The sequence below is a fragment of the Panonychus citri genome, unplaced genomic scaffold, assembly GCF_014898815.1.
Source record: "Panonychus citri isolate SS breed McGregor unplaced genomic scaffold, ASM1489881v1 Contig00001, whole genome shotgun sequence".
Lineage (NCBI taxonomy): Eukaryota > Metazoa > Arthropoda > Arachnida > Trombidiformes > Tetranychidae > Panonychus > Panonychus citri.
In genome coordinates, this window is record NW_026515406.1 from 321,106 (window position 1) to 336,897 (window position 15,792).

A 15,792-nucleotide genomic window follows, 5' to 3' on the forward strand; every position below is an offset into this window, starting at 1 on the left:
GTCCAAATATTTACATCAATCTCAGAAATCGGTTGACAGTATGAGAAAGATATTGAAAGAAGAAAAAAGAAATAAGGAGTCAGTAAAAGAGAGAAAGAAAGAAAAGAGAGAGAGGTAGAGATGATTTGTTTTTTGTTATCTTCCAAATTTGTAGGTGGAAATCATTGATTTAAAATCATCCATGGTGAGAAGATGTTAAGATTATCTTGAAAATCCAAATGAAACAGTTAAATCGCATTGGAGATGAAGATGAAGATGCTTTTTATGAGAAGAGAAAGAGAGAGAGAGAGAGAAAGATGAAGATACAGTTCAATGGTTGATAATGAAGAGAAATGAAGATGATGAACAAGGTGAGATGCGTTCGATTGCCACTTTAATCTTTGAAGAAGAAAATAAGAGAAGAAGAAGGTTCAAGATCACGAGAGAAGAGGAAGAAGAAGAAGAAGAAGAAGAAAAGAAAATGATGATGTATTAATAGAAGAGAAAACAACAAAAAAAGAATAAGGAGGTAGAATATATGGCGAGCCTGATCAACTCTTGGAATCTTTTTTTTCTCTTTGTGAATTTTCGTGTATGCATGTTAATTTAATTGCTTCCAATGTGTATGAGAGATAGAGAGAGAAAGAGAGGTTGTAAATTGTTGATAGATTGCTGATGATTAACTTGGCGTGGTATCAACAACAACATTATCATCATTACCAGTTGAACGGACTTCTTCAATTATGTTTTCAATTTCTTTGAAAATTTGTACTCTAAGATCACTGTGTACTTTGTTTCTCCTTAAAAGTTTGTCCAAATCAGAAAAGAGGTGTTGGTGATTTTTACCCTGACGATTTTTCTCTGGCGATGATAAATTGGGCGAGGGATGATTATGATTATTATTATTGTTATTATTGTTATTATGGTGATTGGCTGTTGCTACTGTTGTCGTTGAAGTCGTACACGCGGACAAGGTTGATGATGAAGATGATGGGGTAGCAACAGTGGATAATAAATTGGGATGATGATACATGTAGCTGAACACAGAAGGATCCGGAGTCCAATTGGTGGAAACAGGAAAATGATGATAAGAATGATGAAGAGAATGAGAAGAAGCAGAAGTTGGAGGAGGAGGAGGAGGAGGAGGTGGTGGTGGTGGTGGTGGCGGCAAATGATAAGGTGGAGGATAAGGTGATGTTAAAAAAGCAGCAGAGGGAGGAGAAGGTTTCAGAGTGGCCATGTCTTCAGTTTTTATCTTCTTCAAGGGCTCCAGTAACAGGTCATCATTTGAATTACTTGTCTGCTGATAAAATGAGAATAAAGAGAAAAAAAGTTAATAATAATGCAAGTTAATGATAATTTGATGTAATATTTATTGATTAAATCGTTATCAGCGTACGAAAACAGCCAACAATCAAAGAAAAAAAGACAGACAGAAAGATATTGAGACAGAAAATATATCAAAGTAATTAGCTAACGACGAATTGATTAGAATTAGAAAAAAAATCGATCCCAAACAAGGATAATAAACAGTCATAATGAATGATAACTGATTAATTTACTATTACTATTATTAAGGCCAAGGATATATTATTTTTCATCAACAACAACAACTTTAATCATTATCGTTAAAATTATATCATGATTAATATGCAATTCAAAAAGTTGATAACAAGTTTTTTTTAAAAAAAATTGTAACAACAATTACAATTTATAATTGTAAGATTTAATGATAATAATTTGATTAATAATTGAATATGATTTTTTTTTTCAATGAGTATCAATGATATTAAATATACTACTTGTAAAATATAAGTATCATCATTAAGGTAAATGCAAGGTAAGTAGAAATCAAAATGAAAGGGAAAAGGAAAGAGAATCAAGATGAAGATGAATACACAATGAAGACAAAGTAGAGTGCAAAAATGATGATGAGAGAGAGAGAGAGCCAGCCATCAAGTATCGTGTTTCAATCAACAAGAATTAGAGAAACATGCCAAAAATTTCCAAGAGGGCCAAAGAAGAGCAACACACCCTAACTCACGAAGTGCTTCTTTACATCATCATCAACATGTAATACTCACAGTGAGTTATTTTCTTAAGAAAAGAAAAGGAGAGTCGTCATGATCTCTCTCTCTCTCTCTCTTCATATATTATTTTTGCAACGTCATACAAACACACCACAACCACACAGCCCAAAATAAAAGCAGCAATGCAGACAAAGAGTTAGGTTAGCAAGCTATCAGGGGGAAGGGTGTAAAAAGACAGATATAAATATCATAAGCAATAATAGAGAGCTACAAAGTAACCACCCTGTGCACCATGAAAAAAGACAAAATAACAGGGGGAGAAGTGAAAAAAAAATCATACATCATCAAGAGTGATACTAATTGACAAATTTGAATAATAATATCAGTGTTATTATATGGAAAAGAAAACATCAAAAAATATATTAAAGTTACTAATAACTATAGTAATATAGTCAAGGATTTATCGATCTGAATTTCAATCAATATCATCATGAAGACTCAGTAGATTATATCATGTATATAAATAAAAGAGCAAGAAAAGAGAGAGAGACATCATCAACTCAATTGGCTATATCACTTTACCCACATCTTGGAAATATTATCATGAGAGTTAATTTAAAAATTTAATCATTTTTAAATTCTAGTAAAAAAAAACACAGGATGAAATTAAACATACAGAGAGATGGAGATGAGTATTGACAAGCAAATATTATTAATAGTTTTTTTTTTCATTCTGATGAGAGAAGGAAAGAAAAAAAGATTTACAAGTAACAACTAGTATTACAATTAAGTTTACAATTAATACACCTAATGCTGGGAATAGTGATGATTACCTTAGGCCTTAATTGTGATGTGTGTGTGTGTGTAACGAGTGAGCCGTAAAGTAATTAGACTAAGTTTGATTAGGTAAAAGCAACACCATGAAAAAAACGAATAGACTATTACATCTGTCAACAACATGGAGGTATAACGAGCATTTTGAACACACACAACAATCTAAATCATCAACAATTAATGCTAATAATACCAATAACATTAAGAAAAAATCATCTAATCTACACCTATTCCAACATTCATTAAGGAGTATATATATATATATACAGACTTTATCAGTTCATTGATAAGAAGATTCATGATCAGGATAAAATTTAGTTGATTTTCAGTACAATCATAAATTTATATATAGTTTGTTAACCATTGGTTAATGATAATTGTCATTGTGATTATGCAAATACGTAAAGTAATATAAATTATCAAGTGTATACATGTATATGATTTAGTTAATGGTTGAAATAGGGAATAGTAATTATTACATTTATTATTATATTATGTATCATTATTATCAACAGACCATTTCTAACATGCTAAGTGTGATCAGCATTTTCAAGATCATAACTAATAACAAATACCGACAACAACAGTCACATGGTTTATTCGTGATAATATTATCATCTTGCTATTATATTGAAGAGAAAGAGAAAGATTGAGGAAAACAAAACGACTGAGAGAGAGGGAGAGGGAGAGAAAGAGGGAGTAGGTAACCTGAGCTTTTGTTGGTAATCAATGATGATATAAACAACTTGTATACTGATAGCATGGGGTTTATAACAACAAGAAAAAGATGATAATAACAATCACCATGTAAATAATAATCTTGATAATACAAATAATAGTAATAATAATGATAATTTAATTATCAGTCTACCTTAATTGTATGCCAATGTGTGCAAGGGAAAACATTGACATTGTATGTCTACAGTTGCTGATTTATGTTTCTCTTGTTTTTCAATAAAAGTACATTCATAAATTAATCAACAAATGATGATGAGTCAATGATTACTATCGGAGGAAAAAAAGAGTTGAAAGTTATTAATAATTGCAATATATTAGAATGATAAATAATATTGCCATTTGAAGGCTTAACGGTTTGGAAAATTAAATATTGGCAAAACAAAGAGAGAGAGAGAGAGAGAGAGAGAGAGAGAGAGAGAGAGAGAGAGAGAGAAATAAAGAAACAAAGTTAATCAGTTTCTGATTCTCAGGTGATTTTAGCCTTTTGTTATTTCCATTCTTTCACAATCAATTTTTGGATCGAGTCTTTATTTTACACTTCGATTAACAAAATTGATCTTTTCTCTTCAAAAACTATCTATCTATCTTTTCATCTTTTGATTGACAAAAATAAAGAATCAAGTCTGATTTTTAACGATTGTTATTCACAATTGAATGAAGGAATTGAATGAGAAACAAAAAGAGGAACAACAAAAGTGAAAGACAAAAATTTCTACAGTTGTTTGGTTGATCGTGAATGTAGAATGTATGTTGAATGAATGAGTACAAGATGATGAGAAAAGATGGATTAGAATGGATGTGTGTGAGAGAGAGAGGGAGGGAGGAGAGAGAGAGAGAGAGGAAAGTTGTGAGCTTAAAATATAACGGGATAATATAATGACCTTGAAATTGCTACAATGTATGAAGAAAATAAATAAGTGTATGCACAACAAGTTACTTAAGGCTGGCGGTGGCGGTGGTGTGTGTGTGTCACTTATTTCGTTAATGTAATGATTTCTTTTTTCGTCATACTCATCATTCTCTCTCATTTTTCCCCTTATTTATGAGACTCAAATTCATTATCTTCATCATGAAAAACAACAAAAGAAGACAAAAAATAAGTAATAGAGCGAGAGAGAGAGAGAGAAAGTAAATGATGAATTTTAGAGGTGATTTTAAAGGTAATGATGAAAATGAAACTAACCTGTTTATCGTAATCATCTTTTTTCTCAGTCTGCATTTTATTGGACTGATTGAGTTTCCTTTTATTGGCAGCGGACGAGTTAATGTTACTATTGCATAAGCCAAAACCAGAATTTTTGTTATGGTTGTTGACAGTTGGATCAAAACGTGCTTTGAATGATTCTAATTCCGCTTCAAGTTGATCAACATTAATTGCACACTGATAATCTTTTGATTCATCATCTAAATGAATGTAAGACCTCCAATTATAAGAATCAAAGCCCCAATGGCAGGTATGATTTTCTGTAGATGCATGAATATGGGTAACAAATCTTTTAGGTGTTAACCATAAGCCACAAGATGAACATCTAATACACCGCGAGGTAGGCTCAGTATATAATTCTGTATACAGGATACCTGAACATTGGCCAAAACATTTATGAGAAACAGGTAAACCGGTACCAAGTTTCTCGGTTTTAAGTGTTAACAAACTATCACCCCCACCAATGGGTAAACCTTTCAAATCAAATAAAAGGTCATCATAATCCATGCCCATCATGGGCGGTGGACCAGGAAAAGGTGTCAAGTTCACTGGTGATCCGGTTAACATTAACATTTTAATACGATTAGCGTAAAATAGTAAAGCAGCACAAAGTCTTTCCGCATCCGTTTTGGTTATAAGACCACAGCTTGGAGCAGTAATAGGTATGATCTCTGTCTTTTTAAGAACCTCTAACTGCTCAGGTGTACATCGGGAGCAAAATATTTTTAACTCATCACAGACCGAGTTGACTTGATCGTAACTAAAACCCTTTAGAACAGTATTTAAAATTTGAGGTAAACAAAGACGCTCCTCACCACCAACAATAAAACACGAAATTTCAAAATCCTCTAATTTTGTCTCTGATCTTTGGCAACTATCTGGATCGGCTGGTACTATAATGGGCTGTGGAATCCTTGAATTTGGTGGTACAACTTCATTTGATAAAATGGTGGTGTTAGTTGTTGGTGTAGATGTTGGTGATAATGTACCTGGTGAAGAAGAAGATGAACCTGATGTTTTCGTGACTGGTGTTGTTACTTTAGTTGTTGGTGTTGTTGTTAATGACGATGATGTTGATGATGATGATGATGATGATGATTCGCTATAAGATCCACCTTTAACTCCTTTTTCTTTTTCACCAATGATTTTATTACCATTATCCGAAATTGTATCATCACTATTTGGTGATAGAATACCGGGAGGATGTAAATCATTTTTAGAAACTAAATTAGATGATAATGATGATGATGATGACGACGACACTGACAATTCCAATGAGGTATTCTTGGTATGATTACTGTGATTTGAACTATTATTTTGATGATTATTATTATTACTAAGGTTAATATTATTATTGGCTTTGTTGGCGGTGGTAGTTTTGGTGGTGGTGTTATTATAAATAACCTTACTATGATAATTATTGTTAGTTAAATTAATACTATGCGCTCTTATATTATGACTTGAGGAGGTTGAATATGGTGATGCAACAATAGATGAACTATTGTTGGAATATTTTTCGGCTGGATATTTAATTTTATCATGATCGTGATGATCATCATTTATCCAGATAGGATGGTAAAAATTGGGTCCATTTAAACTGTCAGGAGCACATTGTCGATAGCTTTTAAGAACTTTATTCAAACGAAGCTTTGATGCAGAGTTGGGTGAGAGATTATTTTGATTTGGGCGCGATGATTTGGGATCCATAAGATGATGATAATGATGATGAAGGTGAGGTAGAGTGAGTGATGTTGAAAATGTAGAGGTTTAATGATTTGTATGTGTGTGTGTGTTGTATGTGTTGATTAATATCTTTTTTTTCAACAGCAAGTTGTGTTTTTTTTTCTTGGGTTACCTTAAGTGTTGCCCCTGGTTGGTGTGAGTTTGTGATTTCAAGTTACTATTGTTTAAAAAGTAACCTATTTATTTGTTTCCAAACCATGGATGATGAAAAAGTTGATGGTGATGATGATGGTGAAGTAGTTGATGAAAAAAATTGTGAAATTGATGGAGATGAGGTAGATGATTTAGTGGTTGTGGTGCTGGTTGTTGTTGTTGTTGTTGCTGTTGTTGATGATAATAACAATAATAATAAGAGTAATGATGGGCCCACAACTCTCATTCCGTTGACCTGCTTCAATGGAACGTTAATCACTTGGTCAGAATTAAAAGAGGAAAAGAATTAAACTGAAAAGTAGAAAACATCATAATCCAGATTTAGTAGTGAATTGTTGGTGTTGTTGTTGTTTTCTGTTCACTTCAATGTGCTACAATGTTACTGAGTAATGGGTTGGTGATGATGATGAGGTTTTTGTTGAAGTTGTCGATGAATTTGATAAAGTTGCTATTTCTGTTGATGTTCATCTTCACTTTCCTGAAAAGAGAGAAACAAGAAAAAATAAATACACATAAGAGAAAAATTAAAAAACATTTTTCTCTGAATGAAGAGAAAGAGAGAAGAGAGAATAAAGAAACAAATTACAAGAATAGAGAATGGGGAGAAAGAGAAAAAATAAAGACAGAATGGAAAAAGAGTAGAAGACAGATAGAGAGAGAGAGAGAAGAGAGAGAGAGAGTAGTAATAGTCTTATAGAGATAGAATAGAGAAAAAGTGAGTAAATGAAAGAGAGAGAAGTAAAAACCTTAATCACTTTTTTTTCACATCAATGGTAATACAAACAAATTCGAACACAGGTAAATCCTCTGGATAATCCAGTGAGAAAAAAGAAAACACAGTTAAATAAACAAGAACAATTAAAATAACAACATAGTCAAGACAATTAAAAAAAAATACTTGTGTTCATCCAACGCTTGTGAGTCTGATAAAAATAATAACTACAGACAGACAGGAGAGTAAGGGAGAAAGAGATAAGATGATGATGATGATGAAGGGAGAGAAGAATAAGATGATAGAAAGAGAAAGAGAATAAGAAAGAGAAGAAGGAGAAGGAGAAGGAGAAAAAGAGAGAGAAAAAAACATAAACAAGTAAAGAAGGGAAAAAGAGAGACAGAGAAGAAGAAGAAGAGAAAAGAGAGAGAGAGAAGAGAGAAAATGAGAGAGAAGAGAAAGAGCCAGACTTAGGGACAGGCGGAGCGTCTAAAAGATGATGATGATGATCTGAAGATACGAGAAGACTGAAAGGTAGACAGAAAATTAGAAGATAGTAAATGAGATGAGTAAGAGAGAAGAGAAAGAGAAGATAAAATGTGAGAGAAGAAAAAATCTTCTCACTTCTTCTTGTCTTCGATTTTGTAACCATGACAACGGAGATCAAACCGCCATTTTCTCTTGGGTTTGAATTCTCTTCATTTAAGTTAACGACTTTTTCTCCATTGCAACAGTGAACAGTTAAATCTTTTGACAATTTGTTTTCTCTTCACTTTGACAATTAGTTGATTCAGTTTTGTTTTTTTTTCTTTTTCGTAATTATTTTATCACCAATTGATTCTCAAGTGATCATTGATTCACATTATTATCGAAAGGTAATACTTTGGGTAAGTGTTTTCATTTTGTTTTCTATTCTCCATTTTTTACCTTTCATTCTATTCTATTTTTTTTGTTTCTTTTCGATTTTATATTTTTGTTGCTCTATCATGATGACTCTTTCAATTTGAATTCCTCTGTTAATTTGAAACTTGATTAAACAAGTTTCTCCTCTCTTTCATCTGTCTATGTGAAAGATTTTAATTCTCTTTGAGTTTATTTTATTCTTTTTCGTTAATCATCAGAAACTCTTTCCTTATCCTATCTTTATCCCATTTTGCCTTGACTTTCTTTCTTTCCCTCTTCAAACTTGTGATCATTTTAATTTAATTCACTTTATTTACTATTTTAGTGTCTCATTTGATTTATTCATTGGTATTTACTTTGTTTCTCTTCAGGTAATTCGCATGTTATTCTAATTTACACGTTTCCAGTTTCAGGTTAATTGTTGTTCAATATCCTTCATAGAATTGATATCATTTTCTGCTGACTTATCAGCTTTTTCTCTTCTTCCCCTAAAGATTATTGTCTATTGAACTTTGATTCTGATTGTTCAATTTGATGACAATATTTCATGTTGATTACATGTAAACATTTGAAAGAGATTTTACTCCATTGATTTGCCTCTTATCTTCCTTTAGATTTTATTAGTAATTTTTTCCTCTTTCACTCCTTGTGTCTGTCCCTCTCTCTCAATTAAGATAACTAATTTAATCTTTTTCTGGTTACCTTGATGGTTTCTGGTTTTTTCTCCCTCTTTTCCTTTTCTCTGTCTCTTTAATCATCAACTTCATTTTCTCCAGACTTGATTGCACTTGGTTGGAAAGTACAAATATACTACTTATATTTATAAAACTTAAACAAAGTTATATCAAGAACTAAAACCATGGCTGTTACACGAAACCAAAGTAAAGGTGATTCAGTTACTTCTACTCCGATGAAAAGTCCTTCACCCTCATCAAGCTATTCAGGACGAAAATCAGTTCGATCTCGAATCGATCCAACCACAAATTTAACCTTTGGATCGATTGTCACAATCGGCATAGTTGCCTCCATAATCTTACAAGTTTCTCTTGCTTACCTGGTGATGAACGATAAGATCAAACTTAATGGAAAAACAACCGTCCAATCGCTTATGACTTTGGGTAATCGGCTTGAATACATCCTGCGATTTCAAGCAATTCATGTTGTCTGGTTGGTCATTACGACAGCTTTGGTTGTCTTTAGTCGACTTTCAACCGGTGCTGTTAATCCACTTGAGGGATTTGAGAACTTGGTCATTTCAGCGAAACAAGTTCATACCAATTCGATGGAACAATTTTTACTCATCTTTGTCAATCAGCTTATTCTTGCCACCAATTTAGCTCCAGACATTTTCATCCGAGTAATTCCACTTCTCAATATTCTCTTTGCCATTTCTCGAGTTCTTTTCTGGCTTGGTTATCCTAAATATCGAACTTGTGGCTTCTTCAGCGGAATGACTCCAATCACATTAACGACCATTTATAATGCTTACGCTCTCATTAACTTTCTCTTCTAATTCTCTTTTTTAACTATAATCATTTTATATTTAATCTATTTTTCTAAACCATCAATCCAACAATATATCCTCCTAATTAACTCGCCAATAATATGATATCCTTTGTTAGGAGTCTTCAAAGACAACAACAATTAACACTTTTTTCAACTATCTGCTTCTAATTGCATGTCTCTTTCTCTACTGTATCCACTTAATAAGATTTTCTTTACTTTAAATTAACTTTAAATGAGTAGCTTACCAACAATGATTATCATTGTTGATCAACCACTCAATTAAATTTGATTATTGACTCAATTGTGAATCAATTTTTATGTTTTAATTGTGGATTTAAGTTGGCTCCAACTCATCATCAAATTTATCCAGTGACTTAATTTTGTATCCCGAGTGAAAATCTATGGAGAGCCAGATAATAATGGAGGAAAATGACGAAAATAATGAAACATTGAGTGAACAATTTGCCGATGGAGAAGCTTCAATTGAATCCAACCAACGACCATCATCGATTCCTGATTGGCAAGAATTATGTCAAGCAATTGAATCTGTTTTGACTATTACACCAGTCGAGGATCCGGAAGCTGAAAGATTGGAAAGAATCTTGGATACCGTTAATGATTATATTAACTCCGAGTTTGTGGACATGGAAATTCCCGAAGTTGATAAAATAAAAAAGAAAATTGCTCAATTTTCAAATTCAATCTCATCAATACTCACCAAGATCAGAAAATATTCCCCAGTACCTTTAACTACAGCCGAAGCATCATCATTATCATCATTAGACTAATTCTAATTGATTGAAAACTGTCAAGGTTACAACAAACGATTCTATTGAAAAGTTGTATCAACAAAATTATGTTTGTCTTACCATAACACTAATTCACTGATGAAAATAAAATGATTAATCTAAACATCGATTAACCCTTTTGAGATGATACTTTCGCGTTAATTATATTGATTCAATAAGTTTTAATCTCACATCAATTCCAAGAAATTAATTCTTACACTTTTATTAAAAGCGTTTCTTACCGGGAATATAATCAAACCCTAAGAGGTTTCATTCCGGGCATTTAATTATATTGGTTTTCTGAGGTTTAACGATATAATTAATGTATGTAACTAACGATTGTAATTGAACAATTAAGACAATTTAAAATGGAGAATCAGCAAAAGCTTCTGCTGGAGAGAAATTGAGACGATCTTGATATTTGTCGATCATAGTTGATTTGACTACCGTTTCTAAATTAAGTTGTGGAGCTTCAATTTTACGTCTTTCTGCCAACCATCCCCTACACGCGGTGGAAACAGCACCATAATCGGCACAACATTTTCTCATATCTTCCAGGAAATCGAAACATCTTGCCTCCGATTCGGGATCTTTAGCAAAAGCCTCCATACAGCGAGTTAATCGACCAGAAACTCGTCCACATCCATCAGAGAATTTTCTGGTCTCCGCTTTAAGAGGCATTATGATGATAATTGGTTAAACTGGAGAATAGAATACACAAAAAATAAAAAGAATTTCGACCAAATTAATTAATTGTTACAATTAAATAAAGAGAAAAAAAATAAACATTCAAAATCTAAAGACAAGGTTAGAGAAAAAAAGAAAACATTGAAACGATTATCGATTAAGAGAATTTCTCTTTTCGATATATCGAAAGTAACTCGAGATTTGTTTCAAGTTAAAACTTTGAACATTTTATTTTCGATGATATTATGAAATATCATCGAAACAATTATGATTAGTTGATATATGATAGTTCAATGAAACCGGAAGGGTTGGTGGTCTTTGAAAGGGAAACAGGAAGTGGAATTGATGAGAGTTTAAATGATTTGATTAGAAGGTGCAAAGTAAAAGATGGAAACGGAAATGACCAAAATGAATCGTGTCTCATGAAATGATTGGCAATAATTTTCCCCAAACAATACCTTGGGTGTCAGAATGTTGACCGGCGTTAACAAGACCAACATCGAGTTGCGATGAGAGAAAACTGGTTTGCTCTTTTCGCTCGATTCTGTGACAAATTCATTCACTCGATCGGAATGGAACCCGACAAGAAATTCTGTTCAACGAAACTCTTGAACAGCCTGAGGCATTTAACTTCCCACCAGAGTCTCACTGACCACTGGCTGGACAACATTCTCAACGACATATGTTCAACAATCGACGTTCGAGTCTTTAAATCAACAATATTGAGTTATAACCTCGTCAAGATGTTGACAATTCGTTGATATTAAATAATAGATTCACCTGTCAGTTTAATCAACGAAATTTAAACTGAATTAATTTGTTATTTCAGGATTGATTTAACTACGTATTTATCTGTTATTGAATTAGATTTCTACGTGACGACTTTAGTTGAAAACAAAAGTGTAAATCTGATTAACAGTTTTACGTTTTTATTAATAGTAAATTGGATCAATATTTTGTTTAATCATTACAATTAAAGTAAAATTGAAATTCAACTGATTTAGACAAAGACAAAAGGTCATCCAGTACTTAAGAAACCATCCTTTGGTTGACCATTAAGCCAATTAGTGAATTGATCCTAAAAACCCAATTACAAAGGTGATAATTTGATTGTCCACATTGAATCAATTTCAAATTTATATTGGACTTGATTAAGAAATCAATTAATAAACAAGGGGCAAACATAATCAAAAATTGATTGATTGATTGAAAGGAGAAACTTAGATATTAAGAATTAGTTTCTATTCTAATTGTTCTAAAGGTTTGATACAATTAACTAATCATTCACATAAGAATTGAAAATAAAAAAGGAAAGGGAAATCATCAATGTAACTAATGTTGCAACTATGGAGAGAGAGAGATGGAAAAATGAAAGATTTTAATTGTGGCAATGAAAATTAAATAGGAACAATTAACTAACCAAAAAGGGACCACCACTTCCCAACCTCCTTGATCCACATTCATGACAATATTTAGCTGATTGTGTTGAGTATTTGGTTCCACATTGGTGACAGAAACGAGGAAGAATCAATTCCGACGAGGAATCAATTGATTCATGGGATGGACGAGATGAGCCCGATTCTGAGCTACCTGAGGTGCTATTACGATTATTTTCATCGACAGCACCGTTACCATTGTTTAAGATTAATCGGTCAAACAATTTAAGTCTTTCATCAGCAAACGAACCACCAGAATCTCCTTTTCCTTTCATCCTAATTAAATCCTGAGATTCCATTGATAACTGACCATTTTCCCCTCTCATGGGAGATAAACCTCTGGTTCGTACACCGGGAACGGTTTTCGGTATCATTGGGCCAGTAAAGTTTTCCGGTTTTCTCAATATTTCCGCTGGATTTTCAGTGTTGGCCAGAAATTTGGTCGTTATCGAATCGAGAGACGATCGAACATGATTTGGAAATTTCTCCTTAAACTTCATCACCGGCGTTTTCGGATGTTGTTTACTCTGACCATCTTCCGCTTTCCACCGGGTCTTCACTCTACTTGGTGTATTATTACTGTTCGAATAATTGTGATTAACATGATTAGAATTAGAATTAATTCCATTGGCTCCACCACCGTTCACTAAACTACTGTTACTCTGATTATCTTTACGAGGAGGTGATCGATACCTTGACCCACCGGCGATCGTTTTTTTCTTGACTCGCGGAGAAAACAATTTACCATTACTATTAATCTCGCCGGTGGTTGATGATGATGATGATGGAGATGATCCGACCCCTTGGATGATTAAATCTCCACCATTTGAATCACTCTCAATATCCGTTTTACTCAATCCTTCTGGATGATATTTTCGAATCCCTTTAACCTTATTAACTGTTCCCTTGGAACCATTTTGATGATTTAAATTGTTAACCTTTGGTGATCTTATGCTTCGAGATTTTTGTTCCTTACACCATGGAATATGCCGATCACCGGCCGCTTTACTAAATCGTCGGGAACAACATGGACACTCCACATAGCCTGGGGGAATTTTCTTCTTTCCATCTTCTTCTAATGGTTCGGGTTCCATTTTAACTCCTCTCGCTTCACGAATTGTCCTGATAAACTGTTCATGTTGATCTCGCCAATTCGATGATCTAGAAGTTGACTTATCGTCTATACCTGGGTCACTTTCAATCATCTTCTTTGAACCATTTCCTTTTCCTCCTTTCGATTTAGATGGACTTGAATTTTTAATCGAACTCGATAAACTTGGAACAAGTAGATCACCTTTTTCGTCGACCGGAGCTCGTTGTTTGGAAGAATCGAAAATATTTCTTTTCCTACGTTTCTGCTTCTCACATATTTCAACGTGTTTCACCTAATTAATAACAATTAAGAATCACAATCAACTCAATTGTAACAATTAAAACATCAAACGATCAAAGATCAACTACAAAACAACAAGGTAACGGTAAATTTGATTCTCTTTTTCCATTGGTTTGATTGATCAATTTCTCTCATTAAAACCAATCAACCTTTGAAATGAACTTAATTATCAATCAAAAAATCTGACAATTAACTAATTACAAGCATATAAAATCTATATTTCTACTTACCAATCTATCGGGTAAAAATTTCCTACTGCAAATGGAGCAAGCAACTAGTTCACTTGGTATAACCTCGGAAGGTGAATTATTATTTTCTAATTGTTCTTTGAAAATTGAAACAGTTAAATCGCCATTTAATTGGATGGAAGATGATTGATTGATTGTTATTGTGAGATAAAAAAGAAAACAATTAATTGATTAGCTGTCGATTAATAATACAAAATGTATCATCCAAATTTCATTGATAAAAAGTGGAAACAATTTTCTTACCTGATGATTGCATTGACACAAGGAAAAAAGTGAAACCCCAATTATTTTAGATAATTATGATTCCAATCCAAACAATTAAATCATAATTAACAACATGGCCATCTAATAAATCACACAATTAACTAGGCTATTGGAAAGGCTCGTATTCACTTGATGAAATTGCGTCGATTTTGTTAACAAGTTTACTTGATGTTATCTCCATGGTGAAGATCAATTTACTAATCAAAACAAACGAAACCCAAACAATTACCAGTTTTTCGTGACCAGAAAACCAGAAAACCCAAAAAAAGGTCCATAGGTTCATCTATGTTGATATTTAATTGTGAAAGGAAAAAGGTTAATTTGGTTATTAATATCGTTGAATAATTAAGAGACATTGATTGTTGTAAAAAGAGAGAGAGAGAGAGAAATGATTTCTCTCCATTAGTTTAATTGTGAGATTTAATTATAAAGAGATGATTCTATTAATTATATAAATGATTTAAAGAAAATTAAAGCTGCTTTTGTTTAAATGGAACCAAATTGATTAAGATATAAATTATTACAATTAAGATTTTTTTTTTCGTTGTCAACCTTTCGATGTGTCATATAACAATTAATGTATTCAAATTTAGTGAATTGGATTTTTTTGCTTCTTCTGTCAGTTTGATCAAAATGGATTATTGATTTAGTTAATTGCTACCATTTTGACCAATTACAATTAAGATGATTAAATTATAATAAAATAAATACAATTGTTGATAATTTTGATTGAAGATCTGTTGGAAATAATAAAGGGGAGGAAAATGCAAATTATGTTAACTTAATTGTTGTAATTAGTCAACTCGTATCGATGATAAGATTAATCAAATCTATTGATTGTTTGTTTTCCTGTAAATTGCTATAATGTTTAAATGCTAACAAATTGTAAATTGAAAACTTTGGTGAAATATAATTAGAAAAAGGTGAAAATAACTCAAGGACTTAAAGGTTAATTAGTTGATTGTAAAAATTCCAAATCAACTAAATCACAAGTGTAATTAAAATTGATTGAAAATACAATCGGTGAGAGGGAAAATAAAAGCTTAAAATAGATAGATAGTTAATTGAGATGATGATCAAAAATGAATGATAATGATGATTAATTAATTAGTTAAAATGCTTAATCAAAATTAAAAGCCAGGGAATTAGAGAAACGGAAAGTTAATCAATGTGA

The 15,792-nt window shown here is 32.4% G+C and overlaps 3 protein-coding genes across 6 annotated transcripts; 1 reads left to right on the forward strand and 2 right to left on the reverse strand.

The window, feature by feature from the left end:
• Positions 1-124: 124 nt before the first annotated feature.
• On the reverse strand, positions 125-6,678 carry LOC128386422 (uncharacterized). Of its 2 annotated transcripts, none has more exons than XM_053345465.1 (2): positions 4,765-6,678; positions 125-1,279 (listed from the first exon to the last, which is right to left on the reverse strand). In XM_053345465.1, the coding sequence occupies exons 1-2, from the start codon at positions 6,490-6,492 to the stop codon at positions 659-661; spliced, it is 2,349 nt and encodes a 782-aa protein (XP_053201440.1). In that variant the 5' UTR covers positions 6,493-6,678; the 3' UTR covers positions 125-658. The 2 variants fall into 2 exon arrangements, with proteins under 2 accessions (XP_053201440.1, XP_053201431.1); XM_053345456.1 differs by having other exon boundaries at positions 125-1,282.
• Positions 6,679-8,064: 1,386 nt separating this feature from the next.
• LOC128386603 (transmembrane protein 79-like) lies at positions 8,065-10,738 on the forward strand. Of its 2 annotated transcripts, XM_053345673.1 has the most exons (3): positions 8,065-8,280; positions 8,622-8,667; positions 9,073-10,738. In XM_053345673.1, the coding sequence occupies exon 3, from the start codon at positions 9,156-9,158 to the stop codon at positions 9,807-9,809; it is 654 nt and encodes a 217-aa protein (XP_053201648.1). In that variant the 5' UTR covers positions 8,065-8,280; positions 8,622-8,667; positions 9,073-9,155; the 3' UTR covers positions 9,810-10,738. The 2 variants fall into 2 exon arrangements, with proteins under 2 accessions (XP_053201648.1, XP_053201641.1); XM_053345666.1 differs by lacking the exon at positions 8,622-8,667.
• A 49-nt stretch (positions 10,739-10,787) lies between these two features.
• Positions 10,788-15,702, reverse strand: LOC128386466 (zinc finger C2HC domain-containing protein 1A-like). 2 transcript variants are annotated; one of them, XM_053345501.1, is made up of 4 exons: positions 14,598-15,702; positions 14,337-14,431; positions 12,698-14,098; positions 10,788-12,355 (listed from the first exon to the last, which is right to left on the reverse strand). In XM_053345501.1, the coding sequence occupies exons 1-4, from the start codon at positions 14,608-14,610 to the stop codon at positions 12,296-12,298; spliced, it is 1,569 nt and encodes a 522-aa protein (XP_053201476.1). In that variant the 5' UTR covers positions 14,611-15,702; the 3' UTR covers positions 10,788-12,295. The 2 variants fall into 2 exon arrangements, with proteins under 2 accessions (XP_053201476.1, XP_053201483.1); XM_053345508.1 differs by having other exon boundaries at positions 10,788-12,621.
• Between the last annotated feature and the right edge of the window lie 90 nt (positions 15,703-15,792).